The sequence below is a fragment of the Notolabrus celidotus genome, chromosome 22 (genome assembly GCF_009762535.1).
Source record: "Notolabrus celidotus isolate fNotCel1 chromosome 22, fNotCel1.pri, whole genome shotgun sequence".
In the NCBI taxonomy this organism is placed as follows: Eukaryota; Metazoa; Chordata; class Actinopteri; order Labriformes; family Labridae; genus Notolabrus; species Notolabrus celidotus.
In genome coordinates, this window is record NC_048293.1 from 28,205,422 (window position 1) to 28,233,118 (window position 27,697).

General features: G+C 41.6%; 3 protein-coding genes across 9 annotated transcripts in view; 2 read left to right on the top strand and 1 right to left on the bottom strand.

Annotated features, from left to right (window-relative positions):
* The window catches only part of lgals3a (lectin, galactoside binding soluble 3a), a 32,426-nt gene that overhangs the window by 4,547 nt on the left and 182 nt on the right, over positions 1–27,697 (bottom strand). Inside the window, exons 2-8 of one of the 6 annotated variants that reach the window (XM_034675148.1) lie at positions 25,997–26,085; positions 24,192–24,347; positions 23,727–23,832; positions 11,993–12,090; positions 4,658–4,675; positions 3,832–4,539; positions 2,445–2,533 (exon numbers count right to left, since the gene is read on the bottom strand). In XM_034675148.1, the coding sequence (XP_034531039.1) occupies positions 2,445–2,533; positions 3,832–4,539; positions 4,658–4,672 (812 nt within the window). In that variant the 5' untranslated portion in view covers positions 4,673–4,675; positions 11,993–12,090; positions 23,727–23,832; positions 24,192–24,347; positions 25,997–26,085. Of the gene's footprint in view, positions 1–2,444; positions 2,534–3,831; positions 4,540–4,657; positions 4,676–5,077; positions 5,250–8,936; positions 8,956–9,523; positions 9,543–11,992; positions 12,091–23,726; positions 23,833–24,191; positions 24,348–25,996; positions 26,133–27,697 lie in introns of those variants that run through there. The other 5 variants (XM_034675149.1, XR_004629638.1, XR_004629639.1 and 2 more) reach the window with 5 other exon arrangements.
* Positions 7,192–17,328, top strand: gmfb (glia maturation factor, beta). Of its 2 annotated transcripts, XM_034675159.1 has the most exons (7): positions 7,192–7,315; positions 10,782–10,878; positions 11,668–11,717; positions 11,808–11,857; positions 11,941–12,023; positions 12,376–12,449; positions 13,716–17,328. In XM_034675159.1, exons 1-7 carry the CDS (start codon positions 7,313–7,315, stop codon positions 13,785–13,787), a joined length of 429 nt encoding a protein of 142 aa, XP_034531050.1. In that variant the 5' UTR covers positions 7,192–7,312; the 3' UTR covers positions 13,788–17,328. The 2 variants fall into 2 exon arrangements, with proteins under 2 accessions (XP_034531050.1, XP_034531049.1); XM_034675158.1 differs by lacking the exon at positions 7,192–7,315 and having other exon boundaries at positions 10,740–10,878.
* Positions 18,840–27,403, top strand: cnih1 (cornichon family AMPA receptor auxiliary protein 1). The gene is made up of 5 exons (XM_034675162.1): positions 18,840–19,091; positions 20,659–20,727; positions 24,217–24,329; positions 25,364–25,507; positions 26,035–27,403. The coding sequence occupies exons 1-5, from the start codon at positions 19,011–19,013 to the stop codon at positions 26,060–26,062; spliced, it is 435 nt and encodes a 144-aa protein (XP_034531053.1). The 5' UTR covers positions 18,840–19,010; the 3' UTR covers positions 26,063–27,403.

The window sequence follows — 27,697 nt, forward strand, 5'->3', positions numbered from 1 at the left end:
CCTACCTGTCTGCCCCTGGAGGATAAAGTAGTTCCTACCTGTCTGCCCCTGGAGGATAAAGTAGTTCCTACCTATCTGCCCCTGAATGATAAAGTAGTTCCTACCTGTCTGACCCTGAATGATAAAGTAGTTCCTACCTGTCTGCCCCTGAATGATAAAATAGTTCCTACCTGTCTGCCCCTGGAGGATAAAATAGTTCCTACCTGTCTGCCCCTGGAGGATAAAGTAGTTCCTACCTATCTGCCCCTGAATGATAAAGTAGTTCCTACCTGTCTGACCCTGAATGATAAAGTAGTTCCTACCTGTCTGCCCCTGGAGGATAAAGTAGTTCCTACCTGTCTGCCCCTGGAGGATAAAGTAGTTCCTACCTGTCTGCCCCTAGAGGATAAAGTAGTTCCTACCTGTCTGCCCCTGGAGGATAAAGTAGTTCCTACCTGTCTGCCCCTGGAGGATAAAGTAGTTCCTACCTGTCTGCCCCTGAAGGATAAAGTAGTTCCTACCTGTCTGCCCCTGGAGGATAAAGTAGTTCCTACCTGTCTGCCCCTGGAGGATAAAGTAGTTCCTACCTGTCTGCCCCTGAAGGATAAAATAGTTCCTACCTGTCTGCCCCTGGAGGATAAAATAGTTCCTACCTGTCTGCCCTTGGATGATAAAGTAGTTCCTACCTGTCTGCCCCTGAATGATAAAATAGTTCCTACCTGTCTGCCCCTGGAGGATAAAATAGTTCCTACCTGTCTGCCCCTGGAGGATAAAGTAGTTCCTACCTGCCTGTCTGCCCCTGGAGGATAAAATAGTTCCTACCTGTCTGCCCCTGGAGGATAAAGTAGTTCCTACCTGCCTGTCTGCCCCTGGAGGATAAAATAGTTCCTACCTGCCTGTCTGCCCCTGGAGGATAAAATAGTTCCTACCTGTCTGCCCCTGGAGAATAAAATAGTTCCTACCTGTCTGCCCCTGGAGGATAAAATAGTTCCTACCTGTCTGCCCCTGGAGGATAAAGTAGTTCCTACCTGCCTGTCTGCCCCTGGAGGATAAAATAGTTCCTACCTGTCTGCCCCTGGAGGATAAAATAGTTCCTACCTGCCTGTCTGCCCCTGGAGGATAAAATAGTTCCTACCTGTCTGCCCCTGGAGGATAAAATAGTTCCTACCTGTCTGCCCCTGGAGGATAAAGTAGTTCCTACCTGTCTGCCCCTGGAGGATAAAATAGTTCCTACCTGTCTGCCCCTGGAGGATAAAATAGTTCCTACCTGTCTGCCCCTGGAGGATAAAGTAGTTCCTACCTGTCTGCCCCTGGAGGATAAAGTAGTTCCTACCTGTCTGCCCCTGAATGATAAAATAGTTCCTACCTGTCTGCCCCTGGAGGATAAAATAGTTCCTACCTGTCTGCCCCTGGAGGATAAAGTAGTTCCTACCTGCCTGTCTGCCCCTGGAGGATAAAATAGTTCCTACCTGTCTGCCCCTGGAGGATAAAGTAGTTCCTACCTGCCTGTCTGCCCCTGGAGGATAAAATAGTTCCTACCTGCCTGTCTGCCCCTGGAGGATAAAATAGTTCCTACCTGTCTGCCCCTGGAGAATAAAATAGTTCCTACCTGTCTGCCCCTGGAGGATAAAATAGTTCCTACCTGTCTGCCCCTGGAGGATAAAGTAGTTCCTACCTGCCTGTCTGCCCCTGGAGGATAAAATAGTTCCTACCTGTCTGCCCCTGGAGGATAAAATAGTTCCTACCTGCCTGTCTGCCCCTGGAGGATAAATAGTTCCTACCTGTCTGCCCCTGGAGGATAAAATAGTTCCTACCTGTCTGCCCCTGGAGGATAAAATAGTTCCTACCTGTCTGCCCCTGGAGGATAAAGTAGTTCCTACCTGTCTGCCCCTGGAGGATAAAGTAGTTCCTACCTGTCTGCCCCTGAATGATAAAATAGTTCCTACCTGTCTGCCCCTGGAGGATAAAATAGTTCCTACCTGCCAGTCTGCCCCTGGAGGATAAAGTAGTTCCTACCTGCCAGTCTGCCCCTGGAGGATAAAATAGTTCCTACCTGTCTGCCCCTGGAGGATAAAGTAGTTCCTACCTGCCTGTCTGCCCCTGGAGGATAAAATAGTTCCTACCTGCCTGTCTGCCCCTGGAGGATAAAATAGTTCCTACCTGTCTGCCCCTGGAGAATAAAATAGTTCCTACCTGTCTGCCCCTGGAGGATAAAATAGTTCCTACCTGTCTGCCCCTGGAGGATAAAGTAGTTCCTACCTGCCTGTCTGCCCCTGGAGGATAAAATAGTTCCTACCTGTCTGCCCCTGGAGGATAAAATAGTTCCTACCTGCCTGTCTGCCCCTGGAGGATAAAATAGTTCCTACCTGTCTGCCCCTGGAGGATAAAATAGTTCCTACCTGTCTGCCCCTGGAGGATAAAATAGTTCCTACCTGTCTGCCCCTGGAGGATAAAGTAGTTCCTACCTGTCTGCCCCTGGGGTCGGCTCCCCAACTATTGTGATTACGAGTCGCGGCAGAATCCCGGCATGAAGCTGGAGATCATACGGCACCATCTGAAAGACATACACATATTTTACTCATCCACCGTTATATTTACCGTTCCTGTTTCTGTAAATAAACTTTAAAAAAAAAAGCAGAATGAGAAATTAGGATTAAGTGTGTTTATTTATTCAGCAAAAACAAAGAAACAGAGACAATGTTTACCCCGTTAGAAACACGCCCAGGGGCAGAAAGTGTTCACATTTGAATACTCTGAACTTACAGCTGATACTATAAAGAGGGAATATTTAGTTAAACATTATTCAAAACTTTAACCCCGCCCACATTCTTCATGCAACACCCCAATGAGTCAACATGAGTCTTACACAATTCAACCAAAAATAAAGATTAAAAAGGAGTTTTTGACATTTTGACTTCAGTGGATTCAGAGTGACAGAACATAAAAAAGTTCACACATTGAAAGTTTTACACAGTTAGGATTAAACTTGTATTTCATCAGATAATAAAAACAGAAGTTTTTTTATGAAAAGTGTGATTAAAATGATATTGCACTTCATAAAAATAATACATTCCCGAGGCAGGTGGAGCAGAGAGTGTGTAAATATATAACGAGCAGCCTAATCAAACCACGTGTTGATTCTGGAGGCGACGTCCAGTGGAGTTTCATTAATAGGGACGATAAAATCTGGGCTGAAAGACAAGAATACATTTTTCAGAACTACTTTTGGAGACGTGACGATTCTGCTTTATGTTTGCAGTCCAGCAGAGCCCAAGATAAAGAGAGAGAGAGAGAGACAGACAGAGAGAGAGAGAGAGAGAGAGGAAGTCACCATCCTGCTCTGAATCCCAACAAAACCCGGCTTTGTTTTTCTTCCTGCGGCGGCGTGAAGACGAGACCAGATCAGACAAACTGAAGGTTTCAGAACCGCGTAAAGACCAAACACCACAACACTTAACCCCGAGCACCGCGTCCCACTAACATCAATAACACCGACACCTCAGAGAGCTGATGCAGCTTGTTCTGGTGGATTTTCAGCTTGAGTGCAGTCTGAATAATCCGTCCTCTAAGATGTATTTTGAACCCTGCAGCTTTTTCTAAACTCAACATTTAAAGAGACCGTATCTGACTCATGTTGATGTTGCTGGATCAGGTCTGTGTCAGGACCGCTTTCTTGTACTTTTAGATTCTGAGGAACTTTTTGAATTTTTGTTTTCATAGTTTTCACCCTGAACCCCAAAGAACGCCCCCCTCAGAGAGATCCCAGACTCCACACGAGAGCAGCGACACATCAGCAGAGAAATGCAGGAAGCAAGCGGCGTGATGTCGTGTGTGCAGAGCGCTCGTACTCACCAGCATGCCTCCTGGAGCTGCAGGGCCCCCGTACGGATCCATAGACCCAGGGCCTGGACCAAAGTGACCAGGAGCAGGAGGGAAGCCTCCGCCGCCAGGAGGTCCCCATGACCCAGAGGGGATTGGAGGAAAGCCTCCACCAGGGAATGCGGGGAAAGATCCAGGGCCTGCTGGAGGGGGGAATGCACCTGGACCACCTGGTCCGTACATCCCGTTGCCTCCTGGCTGACCTCCTGGGAAAGGCACATTCGGATAAGGCCCAGGGGGAGCACCAGGGCCAGAGGAGAATGGTCCTGCTGGGTAAGGGACAGGTCCTCCAGGTAGCTGTCCTGGAGCTCCTTCAGGTGGGTACTGCCCAGGGAACTGCCCCGGGGCTCCAGGACTGGAGGGGAACTGCCCTGGAGCTCCTGGCGCAGGTGGATATTGCCCGGGTATCCCGGGACCAGGCGGGAAGCCACCAGGTGCTGAAGGAGGTCCTGGGTATTGGCCCGGTGCTCCAGGACCAGAGTGAAACGGGAACTGCCCTGGTGCTCCCGGTCCAGATGATCCACCAGAGTAGTCACCTGGAGCGGAGGGCTGGGTGGGGGCTCCTGGTGCTGAGCCAGGCCATCCTGGGTTTGAAGGAGGCTGGGGGTTGTTTCCAGACGGGTTCAGGTTGCTGGTTTTCTTTGCCTTGCTTGGGGTGTCGTCTGCTAAAGCATCTGACAGCTACAGAGAGGGAGGGAGGGAGAGAGAGAGAGAGGAGGGAGGGAGGGAGAGAGAGAGTCAGCTCTGTCTGATGAGGAAACTTGGTCTGATGTGAATCTGGGCAAACTTAGAAACTCACCGAGAAATCTGCCATGACCTGAAATAAAGGAGGATAAGATGATTAGTAAACTCCTGAGTTCTAACAGCCAGCTGTGAGCAGCTGTCACACAGAGAGCCTGTGACATACTGAACACTCCTCTGAGTAATAGCACAGTAAATATTTCCATCCCCGGATGATGATGATGAATAAACCCCATCTGTACACAGTCTAAACATCATAACCACCTTTAAACACCCTCCCCTCAGACCACACAGACTCTGCACTGACTTCAGATCCGTGTTAATAGAGAATCAGGACTTAAAGCTTCTAGTTTACTGATGTTACAGTTAGCTAACAACAGAGCTAACAGCTGCTAACAGTAAGTTAACGTAGAGCTGGTTAGCTCCTCTGGTTTATATCTCCTCAGGGATGAAGCAGTAAAGATATATTTGGTGTTACCTCTCCTGAAGAAGAACTCCTCTCTGATAAAGAGTATAAAAAGGTGATCTGTCCAGCCGCTGAGGCAAGTTGGCAAGCTAATTAAGCCTGCCGAGGCAAAGAACTACAAGCTAACGTCAGATCTGCTCTCACAACTACAACACTGGGAACACGCGCTGCGTTCACGGGCTGAAGGAATAATCGGAAAAGGGCATTTTCAAGTGTTAGAATTCAGGAGAAGATAGGAAGTTAATTATGAAAGTCCAAAAAAACTTGAATGCTGGACTGGCCTGGTTAACAGACCAAAGTAATCATTAACTGTGTTTTAAAGCTTATTAGCGCATCAATTTTCTGACTGCTGTACGTTTCTGCTTGTTAATATTAACGTACAATAATCTTGTTTAGCTCCTAGATATAAAATGAAACACGCACTCTTTTAATTGCGTCATTTTCTCTTTCTGCATTACGATTAAAAGCTCGTGCACACGTTGAAATCCGTTGAACGAGCTCTGAAGTTGTAAATTCCGAGCATCAGACGAACACCTGAACGCAGCTGTACACGCGCCTCGGGGATGACGTTTTCTGAAGAGTGGGCGCGTTCCGGAAAAGAAGCACACACCCAAATAATCTAAACTAGTTATATAAATGTTTTTCTTTGACAAAGAACAGTATTTATTATTATAGAGGTCATAAAGTAAAATTATAAAACACAAATAAAGTGACTATTTCAAGATTAACCTAACTCTGATGTTTAGTTTAATCTACTGTAGATAAAGTCACTTAAAGCTCCTGTGAGGAATTTTCAGGTCGGGTACATCTTGGCCGACACCTACCCCATAGCACCGGTTTCAAGCTTCATAAATTATAACAAAGAACTCCTAAATCTTATTGCTGGTACTCATGTTTGCTTTTGTTTATCATAAATAGGGATCAATATTTAATCTGAGTCCATGGCATAAAACTCCTCACAGGACCTTTAAATAAAGTATTTTCTTTTAGTTTCTTGAAGTCCCAAAAATATCTTATGGGAACATTTTATTATCTTGTGCTTGAGGGTTAATATGCACACAAGTTATCCTTTGTGCACAAAATAATTATAATGTCCAAACAAGTCACTATCTCATATGCACAATATTAAAAAATAATTACTTCTTGGGACTTTAGAGGCTACATATTTAACTAAAAATAACATAATTTAAAAAAGCTTGAAAGTCTAAAACACTTATGTTAAATTAAAAAAATGTAGAAATAAATGCATTAATAAAATAAGTCTTTACAAAGAAATTATATGTAGCTGAAACTTTATTGCATGGTTACAATACTGACTTAAAACAAATTATAGATCTGATATTTATATTTTACTTTTAAGTCTATGACAATTACTTTGTTGTTGTTGCAATTCAAAGTGCTTTACAGCGACTCTAAGCAAAAAAGAAGCAGAAATAAAATAATTGCAATACATAAAAAAAACAGTACTAGAGATTAATGCACACCAACAACAATAAAATGTGTATTTAAAATAATTTAAAGAATCAAATCAACATTAAGAATATAAATAGTTCAAATAAATACATAAAAGAGGAGGGATAAGAGTTTGAAGATAAAATAAAGGCTAAACATATCAATAAAAAACAAATAGTTCAAATAAATAAATAAATAATTAAAACATTTATATAAAACATTAGAGTAATACAATTGTTATACCATACATTAAAGCCAGACTGAACAGATTTTAATGTTTATTATCCTTTATGTTACATTTTTTGTGGGTTTTAATCTTTGGTTTTTGTAACACATTTTCAAGTTTTTATTAAACAGTACTCCTCCTGGCTCTTTTGGGTCTTGCCACCAACAAGTATATCACAGAAAAACTCAAACTTACACTAAAACTAATAAAAACTAGATTTACACTGAGTGTTGTTTTTTTAAATAAATCAAATTAAACCGGTTTAACATCTTTAAAATAATCCAAACCAAACAGGAACTGAAAACTAAAAGATTATAAGAAATAAAAACACTAACCTATGTTAAATTAAAAACTGTCATGTCCTTGTTTTGTGAAGGGATTATTTATTTGAGAGAAAGCTGAAGAACAATGGAGGGCAGAGGTTTTAGAGAAGGGGGGGGGCAGCTTGTTTGGGATTGGTCAATCCAGTCACAAGATGATGTGAAGTAAAAAAAAAACATTGAAAGCGTCTGAGCAGTGAGAGCAGCAGCTGCAGCTTCAGAGAGACTCTATCAACTACTACAACAACAATGGTGAGTGTCTCTGAGCCACTGTCTCACAGCGGCCGCCATCTTGGATCCTGCTGTTTATCAGTGTGTTCTTTAAGGTGAAGTTTAGGGACTATATAGGAACAGGAAGGGCGCAGATTTGTTGGCGTTAGCATGCTAGCCTAGCTTTAGTTCCACCCTCTGTTCGTCGGGGGTTTTTAGTCAAGCTGCACGGAATGGAAATTTGGGATTTCCGGTTTCAAATTTCAGAATAAAACTACTGCGGGTGAGAGTATAATCAAAATCAGGATTATTACTAAAACAGGTTTACACTTTTAAAGGAACTTGTCTTAATGTTATACAAGTGAATATTTCAAGCTTTAATTCAAATGTTTTTTTTGTAGTTTAAATTTATTTATCTTGTTATCTGGATACAACAATGTATTTTTATTATATATTATAAGCTTATTTTAGATATTCATATTTATGAGGATATTAGCCGAGAATTACCTGCTCCTGATGGCTAATACCAATAGGATTACAAATATATTTTATTAAGAATTTTATATTGAAAGATTAAGTCTATAATGTATAGTTTATACAAATCTGAAAGTCAGTAAGGCTAAGATTAACGTACATATTATTAAAACAATTACTAAGCATATTGATTTGATGTCTTTATTTCGAACATGTAAAAGTAAAAATACAACAAAAAGAAGCATACAAGTAGAAAAGAAGAAAGAGTTATACAAACATACAAGAAAAAAAAAGAAACAGTTATACAAAAGAAACAAAATCAATATTAGCAAGCAGTGAAAATTTACTTTACATGTGTGAAAAGGAGTAGGAAGAAGTTAAAACTTATCTAATCCTTCCCCTCTATTCACTATTTTCTGCCCTTATACAAGTGCAATCCCCCACATCAAATCTTATTATATTAATTGTAATCAGCTTTTTAATTTGTTTATTATTTTGTTTATACCAATGTATTATTGGAATAACAAAACAATGTCATTAAAAAGCAGTATTTAATCACACTGATATATATCGTGCAGACCTAGATAAATGAAGTTGTTTTCTCTAGACTTTGTCTTATTTTTATGGTATTTAATATGTATAACATGCCGGTATTTCCTTAATAACATTAATCCACTGTTTTTACTTTTATTTGTGAAGTGGCATTATTTCTAGTTCAGCTTTTATTTTGAAGGCGCTATTCACGGACTTCCTGTGTAGTTGTGTTAACATGTCACAACATGTCTGTTTGAGGGTTCTGCCTTGACGCTAGCTCGCCTTCATATCTTGATGAAATGGTTTCCCCAGGGTTTGACAGCGTGTCATGACAGCTCTCCTCTCCTCAGAGTTCAGACACATCCAGTCAAAGTCACAGCTTCAGTCCCGACACATTAGACCTGTTCATTCACCTCAGAGTTAAAGTTTACCCACCCTCATTTCCTGGATGGATTAGCAGCCAAAGTAGCTCTGTGGCTGTCAGTGGAGGAATTTTAAACCAGAAGTGAACCTGTGGCCACCTCCGGGTTTTATGGTCCTCCTCAGGTCCCTCTGCATCCTGTTCAGGGGTTTTAACTCTCTGGTTCCCCCTCCACAGACACTCAGACAGCCTCTTCCCTAATCTGTGAAGATCTCTCCCTGAGCTCAGTGAAATCCTGACTCCCACCAGCCATCTGTTCAGGAAGGTGTAATTATAGAATTCAGAAAGTCTCAGCAGAGACTCTTAAAGACTTTATGTCTTTGTGGTGGAGTTATGTAACGCTGTGTGTGGACGTGACACAGGTTCATATTAAAAACATCCAGTCCACTTCAGACTTGGCTGGTTTCTCTCAGAATAAAGCCGGCAGGTCAGATCAGAATCCTCATTTATAAACATTTTCTAAACCTTACCTAAACAAGAAGTTACCCGGGACTTCCACCAGATCCGTGTCCGGTCTCCGATCATCTTGTTTTGGTGCCTGACTTCCTGTCCCGCTCCATCAGCTCTGTTGAGATTGATGCATCATGCTCCGGCATCCGGCACAAATAGAAGTCTTGTGTATCTGATCCGGAGGGCTCCGACCTGCCGGATCAGAGACGCAGCTGGAGCGGATCCAGTGGAAGTTAACACATTGACTAGACTAGAAATCTATCAGATCCAGTGCTGTGACGGATCAGAAACGGACCGGACACAGATCTGGTGGAATTTGGCCATTTGGGACATCTTGGAGAGGTTTGACGGTTAGCTTTGGTGTCCAAAAACCACGCAAATCCAAGCTAGCTATCACCACCAATCATACCCAGTATAGATGGTATTAAACATCGACGTAGTCTATGTGGCGTTACCCATTTGTTTCTAGAGCAGTACGTTGGCGGTCGCCATATTGGAAATGCCGACTCAACCTAACTTTGGTCGATCTAGTTTGAGGCAAAGAGGCGGAGTTGAGGTGACTCTTTAGCCTCCTTGCTAACAGCTACAGTGTGCCCGCCCTACAGTATTAGCACTGTATTCTTTAAAGGTGACATATCACGCTTTTTTCATCAACATATATTGGTCTAAGAGGTCCCCAAAACATGTCTTTAAAGTTTATGCTCAAAAAAACACTTTGAAATCAGATTTTGGTCTGCCTGAAAAACCCTCTTCTTCAGCCCTCCTCAGAACGGTCTGTTTTCTCTCTGACCACGCCCCCTCAGGAAGTGGGTGTGGCCTCGGCTCTCCAGCACGTTGATCTAATGTTAACATGTTGGCTGAATATACACGACTGCTCACAGACCCGCGTTACTTCAACCCTCTGAATCTGATCCAGAATCTGATCCTGACGGAGAGGCGCCTGCAGCAGGACCTTTCTGAACCATTGGTCACAGATTTAGTGTTTCTTGTTTTATTTGTCAGTATGTCGACGTGTGTCTTGGTAGACAGCTACCAACATGTAGCTATGTGGCTATGCTAACTAGCGCTAGCACTTATCCATGATAAATAAAAATCATCCACTAGATCTTCAAATCTGCAGACGTGGGGAGTAAAACCGACCTTTGTGTTTATTAAGACAGCCTACAACTAGCATGCCTCCCTCCTAAGCTCCTTGTTAGCACACATGTGTGCCGGGAATGAAAAACGGAGGAGGGGTTGAGTTGTATTTTATACAGTCTATGGGCTGAACAAGCTCCGAGCTCTGACTTCCTGTTACAGACCGGATGGCGTTGTGACGGATGAAAAACACTGAAAACTGAAACGGCTGGTTTCAGCACACATTTACAGAAAGGTGGAGAAATCAGAACAGGGGCAGAATGGATTCTTTTCATTATTGGGGGGTTTGTAGACAGGGACACAGATTTCAGGGAGAGGACCATTAAAAAGTCCATTTTGCATGATATGTCACCTTTAATGTGGAGGCGCAAGAGCTCAAGACTTTCGTTTTAACTCTGACCAAACACACAAAGGCAGGATATGTGAAAGAGTTCAGAGGAAATGAATCTGAAATGGACCTGATGGATGTGTTTCTGTGTTTGTCTCCCTCAGAGTGAATCACTGGTGGTGTGCGATGTGGACGATGAGCTGCTCAAGAAGCTGAAAGCCTTCCGTTTCCGGAAGCAGACCAATAACGCCGCCATCATCAGTGAGTGCTCCCACTTTAAACTTGATAAACAGCATCACTAAGTGTCCGCTCCTACAGGACGCTCTTTATTAATACTTTTCGGTCTAATGGAGGGAGGGGGGGGGCGATGTGAGGAGTCCCAGGAGAACTGTAATGGAAATATGAATCCATGGTGACTACAGAGTCTGCGTCCCTGAGCAGATTTGGGTCACCTCCTGGAAACGACCTTCCCTCAGTTAAACATTAATGCACCATTAACGCTCTCACGGCTCGCTGCATCCTGATGTGTGCAAAGAATAGATTATGGCACGCTTACTTCCTGTTTCTGCCGTGGCTTTTACAGTTAAAGTGGAGCTGGAACTTTAAAAGGTGCATTTCACTAAACTCAGGGTTGAGTGCTTTGATTGACGTTTGGTTGTTGAACTATGAAAGACCTATTTTGTATCACAGACTGTATGAACTGATGGACGATGAAATTGGCTCGCTGCACATAAAGACCGCCTCCCCCATGTTAACAGATGGGACATGGGTCAAACTTCAAAATCAGAACACACGTCAAATAAAAGTTTAGTTTTCGGACAAGTTTAGTTTTAATTAGTTATTTGACGCTATAAAGAGGGGGTGTGACATCATGATTAACAGCTCTGTTGACCAATGAGGCTTCTGCAGCGATCAGATTATCAGCATAGAGGCATTGGCTTCACTTTTGTGCAACAGGATGATGTTGAGGTGCGTCGTCCATCGGTACACACAGTCTGCGATGATGACATTTTAAACGCAGATACTGAAATGAGTCTTTTCCCTCCACAGTGAAGATCGACAAAGACCGACAGGTGGTCATTCTTGAAGAGGAACACGAGGTCAGTTCGTTTGTTACGTTCCTTCTTGAGTCTGAGACGTTTGTTCATCTCTTTCATGTCTAACATGTTGTTTGATTTCTTATTTTAAAGGATATTTCTTTAGATGATCTAAAGGAGGAACTACCCGAAAGACAGCCGAGATATCCTTTCAGTTTGGAAGAATGTATTCTTGTGTTCTTCATTTAAGTTCTGAAATCTGTGAAGTGTCCTTAGCACCAGGAACGTTTATCGTCTACAGTTACAAATACGAACATGACGACGGACGTGTGTCCTACCCTCTCTGCTTCATCTTCTCCAGTCCGGCAGGTGAGAAGGAGTCAGGAGTTTTACCTTTGAATGAGTCTGACACCAGTGTTCAACAGCTTTCAGTCACCTGTGGGAAAAGAGGAGGATGGATGTTTAGTTTGTCATTTTTTAGGCTATACTTTGCATCACAAAGAAAATATTGTGAAAAATCAAAATAAATAAATTCTAATTGCTGCAAAAATCCCATCTCCACCAATACAGTTATTTTCAACTTGTGCTATTATTTGTTTTTCTGGTGCTTTAACATTTTTTACTTCTTAATATACATCATGCATTATGCTTTATACGTCATTACTTCATTTAGTTGTAGATTGTCAGATGACAGTAACCTTTGTTTATTTGTGTTTTGCAGGATGCAAAATGGAGCAGCAGATGATGTACGCAGGAAGTAAACACAGACTGGTGAAAGCTGCTGATCTGTCGAAGGTTAGTGCTCCATCTGTGAGCTGACGCTAACAGGGATACTCCATTATTGAAAATGTTAAACAGAGGCTCTGATCTGACCTTTTTTTTCCAACCTCCGAACACGAAAAAATGCTGAAAATCTTAGTTTCTTAGACGTAACGGATTTGGAGTTGTTGATCTCGTCTCTGATCCGTCACAGCACCGGATCTGATAGGTTTCTATTCTAGTCAATGTGTTAACTTCCTCTGGATCCGCTCCGTTGTGTTCCGGCGCTCATTTCCTTTCCTCATCTTTTTTTCCTTGGCTTTCCTTTCCTTAGTGCTCATTTCCTCTCCTTTCCTTAGAGCTCATATCCTTTCCTCAGCTTTCCATTCCTTAGCTTCTTTTTCCTCTCCTTCCCTGGGAGTTTCCTTCCTATCCTTGGCTTTCCTTTCCTTAGCACTCATTTCCTCTCCTTTCCTTCCCTTCCCTTCGAGCTCATTTCCTCTCCTCATCTTTCTTTTCCTTGGCTTTCCTTCCCTTAGCGCTCATTTCCTTTCCTTCCCTTAGAGCTCATATCCTTTCCTCAGCTTTCCTTTCCTTAGCTTTCCTTAGCACTAATTTTCTTTCCTTTCCTTTCCTTTCCTTTCCTTGGTGTTCTTTTCCTTTCCCTCAACATTCAATTCCACAAGATCTGTCTCCGGTCCGTCACAGCTCCTGATCTGATCGGTTTCTATTCTAGTCAATGTGTTAACTTCCACTGGATCCACTCCGTTGCGTTCCGGCTCTGATCCAGCAGGTCTGAGTCCTCCGGATCAGATACACAAGACTTCTATTCTTGCCGGATGCCGGAGCACGACGCATCAATCTCAACAGAGCAGATGGAGTGGGACAGGAAGTCAGGTTTCACCAAAACAAAATGAAAACATCCGGTTAATTTTCAGAATAAAACACTCTGTGTTATCACCAGATCGTATTTCACTTAACTACAACAACAAACCAAAGTCATGATGAGCGGAGCCAGGCCTGGAGTCAACAGGTCAGAGGTTTTCAGAGGACCAGAAAGACAACATGGAGGAGGAGAGGAGGAGGAGGAGAATCCATGATTCAGGGATTACCGCGGGGAAACCTCAGTCACATGACTCCAGCTGTCTGGCGGACGGCAGTGGATCTGATGGAAGTCCGATGTAACGGCCAAATTGCGCCAGATTCGTCTCCAGTCCGACTCTGCATTAGATATAGACGTCTGAAGTCCCTGCTGTTACTTTAAAGAGTCTTGTCTCTCTTGTCTTTGTGTTTCTCCTGCAGGTGTTCGAGGTCAGGAACACAGAGGACCTCTCAGAGGAGTGGCTCAGAGAGAAGCTGGGGTTCTTTGGTTAAAGCCCTCTCGTGTCGTGGGGTCTGGGACGTGAGGAGGATCCAGATTGCACATACCGGTGTCACCTCTTTGGGAGGAACGCACCACAGTTAATGTTTCCCTCCTCGTTGTAGCAGACCTGATTTAAATAGCGTTGATGAAAACTCAGTTTTAGGCCTCTGTCGCTCAAATTTAAAGCTCAGATCAGTGAGACAGAAGTTTGTGTACTCTTCTCTTTGCCAACCGAACCTCTCCTCGTCTGTCAGCCTAAAACTGGAACTCCTATTTGACGCAGGTCTGTTTTCGACTCCCGAACAATCTCTCCATGTGCCAGTAACGTGTCTGTGTTGAATTAACACTCCCATAGCTCCGAACCGGACATGAATAGAACTCATCCGCCTTCCGAAGCGTCGTTATTCAGGAGTCGTTAAAGGTGTCAACACTTTCTGTTTCCGTCTTTTTTTAACTTCTTAAGTTTTACGTTTAGATTTATTTTCCTGGTGTTTGTAGCTCAAACTTTATCGCAGTGATTTCCTTTTGTTGTGAAACTCTAAAGACCAAAATAGAGCCAGTGTCTCCTTCGTTATTAATTTGGATTATAATCTCACTCCAGTCGATTAAAGAATGATAACACTAAGACCAACTTTACTAACGCTGCATTCAAGTGCTCCTCAGATAATCAGAGTTCCCGAAATTGCAAAGATGTTTTTCTGAATCCGTGATTTCAAGCTTTACGATTGCAAAATGTACATATTGGATGTCTCAACTGATGAGTTTGATGGGTTTTTTTGTCCTTCAAAATAAAAGTTGTTAGTAGGGATCCAAATTTTTCTCCAACTTCTCAAGTCGTCGTTCCTTCGCGTGCTCTTCAGCTGTTTTGACTTCCCAAATCAGGAAGTTGTAATATCTGAACAACGTAGATTTTATTCCAAACTAGACGACTCTACATTAACGGGATCTAACGGCTACGAACTTACACTACAATGCAAGTGAATAAAAATGAGCCAAAGTTTCTAAAGTTTGAAGTTTCTAAATCAACCCTTTAAGTTTGGAACTTAAACTTTCCCCTGCGTGCCTTCTGCAAAATTTCCCACTCAGAAACTACATTTTCCGATCATTCCGACTTCACCTGAATGCAGCGTTACCTTCTTTCGTCCGTGCACTTGATCGAGGTGGAACAAAGAGGCATTGGAGCGGTGCTTATCACCTGTTTCGTCTCCTGTTTGGAGGACAAACAGCAGCTCTGGGTAAATCTGTGCTCGGCCTCTGATGATATCACACTCCTGAAAAACACAAACCGCTGAAACATTCCAGTTTATAACCGACAACAAAACCTCCATGACAGTTTTGACACAACACTGCACACGGGGGGGCGTTACCTGCGCTCACCGTGTCCTTCTTTAGGGAGATTGTAAGATAATGTCGTGCTTTATAGCCAGTGCTGTTCTTTAGTGTTGATGAATGTCGTGCTTCATTCTGACGTAAAGCCTCTCGGGTCGCTCAGAGGAGGTTGCAGCAGCCTTGCGAGTTACAGCAGTGACTTTAAAAAATGCCAGTAGTGCTTCATGTTTAGACTTGGTAGATAAAAGAACATATTTCCATACAGAGCGGGGTTTGACTCAAATATACAGATCTTTAAAAGGCTGATATTTAGGCATTGAATCAGGGGCGTGTCCAAGAGTATTTTGACTTGGGGTGGCCAATCAGGGATGATAACTTTAGCAGGGGTGGTGTAAAGTATGAGGTCGCACTCGTGTCTGTTGTGGTGTCATGGTGTTGAGGGTTTCTGGGTACATTGGAGGTTATGGTCATGGGATTATTAGTGTCGTTTACTGTAAAAAAACAAAACAGAAACACAGTGTCCACGTCTCAAAGAGATGTTTATCTAAAGTTGTAGTTTACCGTACGAATAAAGTAAATGTGCTACACCAGTACGCCACGAAAACTACCGTATTGACCCTCATATAAGAAGTTTTTTTCCTCAATACATCTGAAAATATTTGAATCAGGGTGGTCCTATATTTGAGTCCCTACGGTCATTTTCACCTTTTAAACCGTGCCCTCACTAACTGGTTTGATCATGTGCAGCGTTTCCTGAGAAAAGGACGCTGTACCTGTGACGGCGGTAAAGGTTAACACAGGTCAGTGTGTCCGGCCCCGCCTCCCATAGTTTCTCTTTTCAGTTTCTGTTTGATCTATTGACAACATTCATCGGCTGCATGTTTTATAAAGACGTCCAGATATCAGACCTGCCTCTGAAAAATCTTCTAAAACACCCACAAACAATCGAGAATTAGAAACTGGCAGCAGCAGGTTTCTTGCCTCAAATACTTGAAGCTACATTAAATTTACTTAATGTTGTATTATTGGCACTACAGTCTAGTTTAGACAGATAAATCTCAATGAAAGCTTCTGAATCTGAATAAAAGCTCAGTATCAGCTCTGTATATTGGTCTTACCCCCTCATCTAAAACCACATGCATAAATGAACTCCACAGTTTTGCATCAGCGTCCTCTCTGACTTTGGACTAGGAGGATCACAGCTGATTTTAACGCCCCGAGTCCCTCATGTATAAAGTCAAACTGCTGAGTCTACCATTCTAATGCCTTGTCTTCAATGTTAAAGTTTGTCATATTTACGCTTGTTATAAAAAGGACTACAAGGCCAAAATCAAACACTACAAAATGTTTTCTTGGGAGACAATTGGACAACTTTTGTGAGGAGTAGAAAGGTCACATTAAGACACTAATTCTGTCATGTTTTTATTTCTAATCTTGATAAAAAATAAAGGATAGAACCGTTTTCTTTCTGTGGATCTGACTGGGAGAAATGTGCGCACAATCATGTGAATCATTTATTGATTTGAGACATGAATCATTCACCTGTCGGTGTTTACTCCAACAGGAAGGTGAGACAGAGGTTAATTATTACAGCTGCTGTAGCACATAGACATCACTCAGACATGTTTAATGGTTTCTGCTGTTACCTAAAGGTGTAGTAAGAAAGTTGTATGAACCTGAAGCTGTTCTTCTAAACTCTGTGGAAAGCTACTGTAAAAGAATCGCATGCTTAAATGTGTTTTTCTTCCTTTTCTAAACGACATGTTCGAGGACCTGCTGCTCTTTTGCATGCATTCTTTCCAGAATATCTTAAATTATTAAACCTCATAGAAAACATTTGCACACAAAGTCCTGGAAACCTGGTCTCAGCTGTGTTCCTACTCTTTGTAAAGTATTTACATACTGACAGTACTTTGATACCCTGCAGACAGACTCCCCCAGTATAAAGTCTTTAAAGTATCTGGTCTTGTCCTGTGGATCTGAAAGGTGTCCCCTTCTGTTTACTCAGCCTGTTGTAGAAGAAGCCTTTTTAGTGCTCTTGTTGTCCTCTCTGGTTAAATAACGTATTTCTATCTTCATTCCTTTTTACTGAAAACCACCTGAGATGTGTATCATAACCAGCTGCCTCATAGCATAAGTGAAACTTGAGATATTTGTATTTTCCCATACTTTATAAAGTGTCTATTGTCCTATTGTCCAAATAAAATGACAGTGATGTTTAAACATTTGGTTTCTAGAGGCTTTTGTTTTCACACTGACATGTCTGATTGATTATTTATGTGTACATTATATCACATTTAGTCCAGCATTCACTGAATAAACTGAAACCTTTAAAGGGGGAAAAAGCACTAATATGGCAAAAATTATATAAATTCTAAATAAGATCAGTAAATAAATATAAAACACTGCATGCCAGATATTTAAAAAGTGCATTCACTTAATTTTTTCCCAGATATTTAACTGTTTGGGCCCATAAAACAAAGTCTTGTCACACTATACTTGTAATACAGAAGCCCTAAGTGGACATGCAGCCACATAATTGCAATAATGAGTCAGTTTTCTATATTGGCCTATAATAAAGCTGCTATCCTCATGATAACAGAATATTTTCTGGGGATTTAAAGAACAAAACAATAGTCTGGTTACTGGGATAGGCCAAACCCCTACACCCCATATTGCCATTCCCCAAGCTAATGACATAAGTTGCCTATTTCAATTGTTGTTGTGCTTTTGCAACACAACTGAATTCAACTTATCACATGAAAACTGATTTAAAAAATGTATGAATGTATGACCGCTTAGGGCTTCCATACATGCTTCATTAAGGTAACTGCTGATTCTAAATGTTTATGAATTGTTATGAACTCTGGTGCTCTCATGCCCTTCCAGTGGATAAACCCCCTTTATACGGAAGCCCTAAATCTACATAGTTAAATACACTTAATTATCTCTATTTTCTCAAGATAAGTTAATAGAAGCCATATTGGAAATGCTAAACTCAACCAGGCAGAGTGTGACGTAGTGTGAGCCTCCTAGCCAATAGCTATGTGTTCCCGACCGGGAGTCACATCAGTCATGTCCTTATTTGGGCAAAAACTCGTAACCTTAATATCTTCTGAACCGTCACGTTAGAAATAAATTCACCCCCCGTACAGTGTGTGCCAATATAGAGATTAGCTACATAGAGCATAGCCGTTTTTTGAACCAGGCTGTAAACATATTTATTAATGCTGCAAAGATCGTCTGTTTCCCATTCATGTCTATGTGGTTTCCTGTGTTTCTGCAGCCAGCCTCAAGAGGATTCTCCATGTATTGCAGTTTATAACACTTCTGCATGGGCTTCATAGTTTGAGACCGGAGGTTGCCGCTTGGTCAATTTTCTATATCGGCCTATAATAAAGCTGTTTTTTTCATAACAGAATATTTTCTGGGGATATTTTCTATAGCCCTCGTCGCAGAGGTCATAGGTTCAATTCCAGCCTTGACCGTTTACTACATGTCATCCCCCACATTTCCTGTCTCTCTTCAGCTTTAAAAAGGCGAAAAATAGAAATTAAAAATAATGATAAAATTAAAAAGTGGCCTTTCAAATAAGCAAAATTAAAAATAAATAAATAAATAAATGAGGAAACCGTGAAAAATAAAGATTAAAAAAAATGTCTCTTTAAAGAGTCGGTCCGTGGAGCCGGTTCGTCCCCGTTCAGCCCATCAGTAATAAATAACTCCAGCAGATGGCAGTAATGCAACAACATGGCTGCCACCCGGATGAACACCGACTGAAGAAGAAGAAGACACCCTGAAAACCTCAAATCAGTTGCGGACGAAGCTGCCTGCATCATCCGCTGCCTGAGCCAGGACCAGGACCGGAACAGGACCCGAGCAGGACCCGAGCAGCCGGAGAGAAAATGGCGTTCACATTCGCGGCCTTTTGTTACATGCTCGCTCTGCTGCTCACCGCGGCGCTCATCTTCTTCGCCATCTGGCATGTGAGTTCAGATCCAGACTCAGACATGTTGAGGCTCCTGGTCCTGGTTCCTCCTCTCCTAACGGCTCTGATTAAAAGGAGGGGGGGGAGGACCAGGGATCGGGGACCAGGCTAACACTAGGCCGGCTTTAGGGACTCTCAGCCGGGACCCGGGTTCTGGTTCTAGCTCTTCGCGGTTCTTCTGAGCGACGTTCCAACGGATCGTTCTCAGGCCTTTATAGAACCCTCCGCGCGCTCAGACTTCACTGACGTAACACAGAACGTGATTCTAGAATGAATGACACACAACCGTTAGCTAGCAGCTACAGCTAGCTGTCGATTATACAACACAAACACACATATATATCATTATAATGTTGTATTTTATTCACATTAACAGACCTCTCCGAACAGTACTCTGGTTATAGTGAAGCTGTGTTAGGTTGTCAGGCTTCTGTTTATAACTGTAACGATCAGGTTAGCATGTTAGGTAGTTAGCATGCTAATCAGCTCTGTGATTCTGCTGTCACCACTTTAACCGATTAACCGACGAGCCACACTTTCTACTTTCGATATATCGCGATTTTTTAAATTGTAAGTTTAACGTCAAACTGTCAACTATAGATGTGCTTACAGTAAACATTAAGGGTCAAGTGACTTCAAAAAGTTAAAGTTGCTGTTAGCACAGATGATAATGTACATTTAGATAGTGATTTAATGATTACTGTCTTGATTAGAGGAACACACATTAGGTATTAGGTATCTCAAATGAGGATAATGATATGAACTTGTTATAACTCACGAAAATACAATTAAATTTAAATCATTACGCAAATTATCAAAATACAAGGGAACGGGCATTTTAACCAAATGTACTATTTTATAGTCACTGCTAACTCTTCGTCAATTAATCTAATAGTTCCTGCCTAGAGAGACACAGGCTACTAAAAACACAAAAAAACACATTTTAAAGATGAAATAATATTCACATTAACCATTTGTTTTTGTTATTAAACGATTATTCGAACATTTCAAAAATCACAACTCTTCCCTAAAATATAAGGGTCATTTTTCATTACTATTTAAAATAATTGTATTCATTTACACTTCTTTAAGGGGAATTATGTCTTAAAATGTGTTATTTATTTATCTTGGTGTGTTTTTATGAACTGCCTGTTTTATTTTGCTGCCCATGTAAAATCACTTTGTAACTGTTTTGAAAAGTGCTCTAGAAATACAATTATTATCACACATTCACTGCATTTAAGGATAACTGGTTAATTTAAAAAGTGTGAATAAGAGTTAGTGTAATTGATTAACTTTGTGTGCATAAAAGAAATGGAACTCCATTCACATTCAAGAAAGGGACGACTGTAAACATTATATCACCGAAAATCAAACTAATAGGCTGCAGGCCATGACACAGAATTAACTTATATGTATTAATATGTGGAGAGAGTGTTATCCTTTGTCTAGTATACAATTACAGCAGTGCTACCCAATGTGTTGTAGCACTAACTACATTTTTTGGCATGCTAAACAAGCGATTGTCTGTACTTGTTAACACTGTGATGATCTTATTCCCTCAGATAATAGCATTTGATGAGCTGAAGACTGATTACAAGAATCCTATAGATCAGTGTAACACTTTAAATCCGGTAAGTGACACCACACTCCCTAATGCTCCCTCCTGGCCTCTTTGACTGCATGCTAAAAAAACAGCTCTGTCTAAAAAAGGTTTTCTCATTTACTTTAGGATAACTTTATCCGCCTACCTGTCTTTTTCAATCATTTCTCTGCACTGTTTTGCTAAATAACCTGCCTGTTATGAATTTAGTGATCTTGTCAGCTGTCAAACTCTCTAATGCCTTTTTTGTTTTTCCTAATCTTTTTTTTTACACTTTTTTTTTTAACGGCAAAAAGACAGTTGAAAAGGTCAAAAAGATAAAAAGGGTCAAAATTGCATTGAAGGTTTGTACCAATCTTTAAAATGCCCGCTCAGTTCAACTCAAGTCTGCAGTCTTGTCATTTTGCACGGAGAAGTGTTTGCAAACGTCTTTTCAGTTAACTAATCTCAGACTTAAGGCGAGAGCTCAGCCTGGGATTAGACACCATGCCACCTGTGCTTCAGGTTTTTCTTACTGTCTTTGTAGAAAACTCCTGTTATACATGTTTCTGCGAGCATTTATGACTGTTGTGAAGAATATCTGTCCTTTTGTTCTCTGCTTCAAAAGCTTCAAAGTGCAGCTTTAAAAAAAAAAAAAAAGGGGGGGAATTTATGGATCGTGCTTTTCTATTTTTATGTTTTCATCAAACCAATGAAACTGACTGCATGTTGAGGACGGAGCCTCTGTGTGTGTGCGGTATGTGACAGTACCCTGTCATACAGTATTTGGTGTTGTTGATTGTAGATTGAGTGTAGCTGTTAACTGAAAAGACTTGCAAATGCTCAAAACATGCATGATCTTTATTACAACCTACCCTTTGTTTGCAAATAGATCTATAGTTACCGGTACATTAAACTCTGACAGTCAGGACACTTTAAGATTCAAAACCAGGTTTCTATAGTCTGACCTGATAAAGCTGCTAGAATGAAGTAGTCGGGGAGTTCAGGGGATTTAAACGTTGGCTGTTTTCTCTACTTATGACTTTTAGGTTCTGGGATTGCTCCCAAAGCGTGCTTATTTTTGCAAGTGACAGATAAGTGCTAGCTCTCCTCTCCTTATGCACACCAAGGCGTGTGTGCAGAGAGACTTCTGAGGTTGGTGTCCAATTGTTTGACAGAAATCAGCAGCAGCACGTCGCATAAAGACGCCCAAATGCTTCACTAAATATCATGACAGGTGATCCGCTTAAGGACGAGACTTTGAAATGACGGAGCATCTTGGAACGATCGAAACAGAGAGTACAGAGCGACGTCACGAGGAGGTTGTGTCTCTCTCTGTCTCCTATCACCTGCAGAGCTTGTGCAAGGCGTTGCAGGTTGTTGGGTGCAATGAGAGAGTGTATGCATATAGCCTGACATGAAATCACACTGCCTACAAGCGTTTAGGAGGAGTATTGCAAAGCGGCGGACACAATATGGCCAAGAAGGCTACTACGGTATAGAGTCAACACAGAAGAATGAACCAGACTAACGCATGTAGAAGTTATATCAGATGTTAAAGTAGTAACACTCAGCATCAAGATCTTCACCCTTTATGCTAATGACGTAGTTTTAGGTGAATGTGTTGCTCAGACCAGGATGAAGGAGAGGAAATATTTAAAAGGAATGACAGACGTAAAGTTAAAGTGTTGGCGATTTACAGAGTGGGACATCTGGTGGCTTATTTAGTGTCACAAAAAGCATCCTCCCTTTTCTGTCTTTGAAGGAATCCTCTCTGGAGTGTCGTCAGAAACTTGGAGTAATAATCTGAAGTCGTGTATTTCACCTGCAGGGTTGCCTCTCATCCAAATCAGCCTGTTTTACGGCTTCTTGCTGGAGAGGCTCCAAAACTTGATCAACCCGTTCTAGTCGTTCAAACCCAGACTCTCATTTTACACATTTACATTCTGGAGTCCTCCAAAAGAAGATCCACACCTCATCTGTTTTGATGCACGGCTGACAGTTTGAGCTGTGGATTATGACGCTTGATTATAAAGTCATAAGGATCATTTCTTGGTTTAAATTCAGCCTCCAGCAGAACTAAGCTTCTGTATGAATATGAGCTCAGTGTTGGCTCCGGCCTCTGTCACCTGTGGTTCAGAACAGATGGCTGCAGAATCCCAACACGCCTCGGCTCAGCAATATTCGGGACGTGTGATTGGTTGGCGAATTGAGTAGTAGGAGGGGTGAGTGTAGTTCCACGATGCCGTCCTCGGTACTCGCTGCAGTTTTGACCGTGTCCCGTCTCTTTGCGTGTGGACTGTCAGCTCAGTGATCCGGCACTCCTTCTGTGCCGTGATCAGTTTTGTATTTGGCAGCACAGTGCAGGATTTCAACACATCACACCCCTCCTCCTCCTCTCCTGCACCTTCCTCTCCTCACACGCCCCTCACCTCTCCATCTGTGGGCCGTCGGTCGCCCCCCTCCCTCTCCGCCCTCTGCTCCTCTTTGAATGCATGGCTTCCATGTGGTGCCTCCATCTGCCCCTGTGAACCCCCGCACCAGCTCGAACTCTGTCGACCCCACGGCAGGCTGCTGCATCACAACACTGCTAGAGCTCACAGCATGGTCCTTCTCCAGCGTGTCAGGACGGGGGGACGATCTGTAGGTTTGCCCTCCTCGCTGCAGAACATGTTGAGATGAGCAAATACTCTGCAGAGCAAGTTGTTGATGGGTTTCCCCTTTTGTCACTCCTCAGATTTGATGATGCATGACGTATAAGCAGGGTGGGAAATTAACCTTTTGTCCACCTGACACAGAAGCAGATTTCTACCAGCATTGACCATAATCACACGACGGTCATCGTACTAAATTTCCCAGATTTCTGATCCACTTAAAGGATAATCTATCAGGGAGATCAAAAAGGACCTTGTGCCTTCAAACATGTCATGAGGGAGAATTGACGGTGTGTGAATATGGTGAATACATCAGCGCTAGAGGCTGAATGCGCCATGATTCGGCTTTAAGAGTCCCACTTTTCCCTCCTAATTAATGCATGAATTAAAAGACTACCTGGTGTAAGCTCTTCAAGTTCTGCAGGTGAGATTTCTTCCACCTTCATGTGAAACATCACTCCATGTTTTGCAGGTGGCAGGTTTGGATTTTTCACCCTGTTTGTCTAGGGAAAAAAAAAAAAGGCACATGAATGTTTTTTATCTGGTGACATTTCTAAACGCAGTGTTTAAAAAAAAGCCCCTCACAGCAGCTCGTCTGTATTTCAGTCCCGTCTTCGACTCTCTGAGGGGCTGGCTGCAGTTTTTAGAAGACTAACTCTTTAAATAGCTCAGCGCTCTCTTTGTTAGAGCCCTCTGTGCTTTTCAGGGTTTGTATATTTATACCAAATCATCTTCTGACTAGTTTGCAGCTCACTACATTAAATAAAGTAACACTCTGTATTTAGTGTGAGGACAGTTTTAAGTCTATTACTGACACACGTAGAGGAACAAAGTGTGACTGACTGTGGATCGTGTATCTGACCTTTCTTTACTTTGTTCTCTTTCAGCTGGTTCTCCCAGAGTATCTCATCCACTTCTTCTTCTGCGTGATGTTCTTCTGTGCAGCCGAGTGGCTCACCCTCTGTCTCAACCTGCCGCTGCTGGCTTATCATGTCTGGAGGTTCGTGTCTTGTGTTCTCTGAAATGAAGAGCAGCGTTGATTACGATTAAAGTCACAGGAAAATTTACGTTAAGGTTAGCATATGTTGGATAACCAGCAACACTGGCTCAGATAACTTAACCTATCAATCAAGCTTTATTTATAGAGCACCTTTCATACAAATCAAATGCAACCAAAAGTGCTTTACAGTGACTGAAAATAGAGAGAAGCAGAAATGAAACAAGGGGAAGATCATAATAAAAATTAAAAATAAGAACATAATAAAATAGAGACTAATGCACACCAAAAATAAAGCGTAATTAAAATAAGTTAAAGCATCAAAATTAAGAATAAAAGTAGTTAAAATAAATAGATTTAGAAAGGATAAGAGTTGAAAAATAAAAGGCTAAAATATCAATAAAACTGAGTAGATAAATAATAAATAAATACATAATAGAAGATAACAGTTAAAATTACTAAAATAATAAACATTTAAATCAATATTATAGTAAAAGGTAGGTATTAAATTGTTAAACCCTAAATAAAAGCCAGACTGAATAAATACGTTTTTAGTTTACATTTCAAAGTCTCAATATCTCGGTCAGCCTAGGCTATTAAACGTACTAGGGATGGGCAATGATCTTTGAATATTCGTTCACTTTGTAAGAGTCACTTTGAATATTTTCTCATTTTAAAAGTAACATTTTTCATCTTTATTACTGGTGCCTGGTTGTAATACGTTACTCCCATCAGACGGTGGCTATAGAGCATCTTAAAGCTGTCTGCTAACCGCATTAAGTAACAGAAGAAGAATGCTAACTGCATGGTTGTGGGGGTGGTTATTGGAATAATCATCGAATAGATGCTAATGATTACCGAACAGTATTTTGGCTTGAAATGCCCATCCCTAAAACATATTGTCTGCATTACCTCTATCGGTCAGCAGGGGGAGCTCTGATTCTCTTCCTGGTCTTAATCACATTTTTAAAGACTTCCTTTGGAGTCTATCTGGAAGTAAATAACATGTAATCTGACTGTTATAATTTGTGTTGCAGGTATATGAGCAGACCTGTGATGAGCTGTCCAGGACTCTACGACCCGACGACCATCATGAACGCCGACATCCTGGCGTTCTGTCAAAAAGAGGGCTGGTGCAAACTGGCTTTCTACCTCCTGTCGTTCTTCTACTATCTCTACGGGTGAGCGTCAATCTGTGTTTGGTCTTTTGTTTTGAAAGTTTTACATTCAAAGATAAAAACATGAGCATTTTTACGCCTGATTCACTCACTAGAATTAATTTATTTGCATGTGGTGTGAACACAACGTAAGGTAAAAACTAAAGATTTAATATTAACTTGGATACTTTCACCCTTTAAAGCTCCTATCAGGATATTTTAACTGATTACCATTGAAGCCTCCATATGACCAACAATAGAAAAGAAGATCATTAGCCAGGAGATTGACGATTTCTGTATCGTAATTTTTAATGCCTGAGACGAGCGCTAGGGGGAGGAGTTTGCCGAACAGCTGACAAAAGTGCCCGTTTATTTCTATAAAATGAATGATGCATTTGATTGCATGTAGAGGATGAGATAAGCAAAGACCACTTTGTCTACAGGGGGGCGCCAAAGTTGACAAACACCAATGTTCTTTACAGTAGCTTTAAAATGATCAGATCTTAAACTCACCTAGAGTCTCTAACTGTCCGATCTTTTATCCCCCGCAGGATGATCTACGTTCTGGTGAGCTCTTAGGCCGGGCGGTGACGGAGGAGGACCTGCATGTACAGTAGACGACCAGACACTATGATCTTAGTGCTGGAACGCTGGAACACTGGACCTGCTGGAGAAGACCACCATTCAGCAACACTAGACGCCATTTCTAGCGGACGAACTCTCGACCCCCCCCAAACACAGCGCAGAGTGTCATTTCGGAAACATTTAGCCTCGGTCTCGGCGTTCCTCTCATAGCACTATAGTTCAAAATTTTATGGAACATGAAGACAAACCTGAACGGACGTGTTTTTTTTTTTTCCTGTTTTTATTTTACATTTTGTGGTGATTTATAAAGTTTTGGGATTGAAATAAAGTTTTTTCCATCTTGGTTCCAAACTTCTGAGTGTTTACAGGTTAGGTGAGACTTTTTCAGGTGTGCATTATTATCTGTGAGGATCTGAGCTGAGTGCATTAGATTTAGATTCTTTTGCTTTAACGGCCGATTTCTACCCGCTACATGATTCATTATCAGTCAAAGAAAATGCAAACTCGACGCCTGCTTTTCGCCCTCAGGTGCATGAAGGTCTTAATGTGAGCATCTTTTTGGGATTTGGAGGTACAGGTGTGTTCAGTGAGGGCTGAAGCCGTGGGTTATTATCACTTAGTGAAGCATTGCACAGGGACAATCATCGCCCGGTTGTTACCACATGTTTTCAGATTATCTGTTGGGTTTCTTTCCAAACTTCAGACCTTTTTATCATCACGTTGAAGTCATGTAACCCTGTTAGAAACATCAGTGGCAGTATGTGTTTTCTGAAGTGTGAATCCAGAGTAGACAGCGACGTGTGTGTGACCTGTGTTTCTGTAGAACCGCCCTCGCAGCTATGAAAAGGTAGACTCAACAGTAAATATTTTGAAGCGATAAATGCTTAATTTTCTGCTTTCTGCTGAGCTTTGGTAGGAAACTGCTGACGTGCCATACTGTTGATTGTACCTTTTTTTTTTAAATTCCTCAGTGTGTTTTTGTCTCGTTCATTTCATCACCAAATATTCCACAGCGTTAGGAACTCCAGTGTTTTTATTTATTCTGTGTTTACTTTGACTTTATAAATGTCTCCAGGATATCAAGCACTCCTCGCAGCGCGGGGTCGTTTCCAGAATCAAATCTGGAAGCAGATTCTTTTTGTTGAGGCCGTTTAGACGAAATTCAGAGTATTTATCGCCATTTCTTCAAATGTGTGAATTCATCAGGGAAAGGGAGATCATTTGTCAAGGGTAAACTTTAATTTTGATGTATTAGATCCCTTAATGTCACATCTAGGAAACGACATCTTGAGTTTATTTGAATCTAAATAAAAAATATCCCACTCTGTTACTGTGGACTGGTGTGATGATGTTTTCATTCATAAAGCTAGCAGAGCTAATGTTTTAACAGCTAGACTCACCTGGCTGTGAATACTCGATTCTGATTGGTCAAACCCTCGAACGGTAAATGCTGCATTCAGGTGCTCGTTCCAGAGTTAGGAAGTCCTACTAAAAGGTGTGTTCAAGTGCTTTCAAATGGAGGGATGCTAATAAATGCTAAAATATAGCTTTAGCTAACATATCTGACTTTTTTAAAAAGGTTTGAACACCATGCTAGTGTTAATAACTTCTTTAATGACTTTAGGAGGA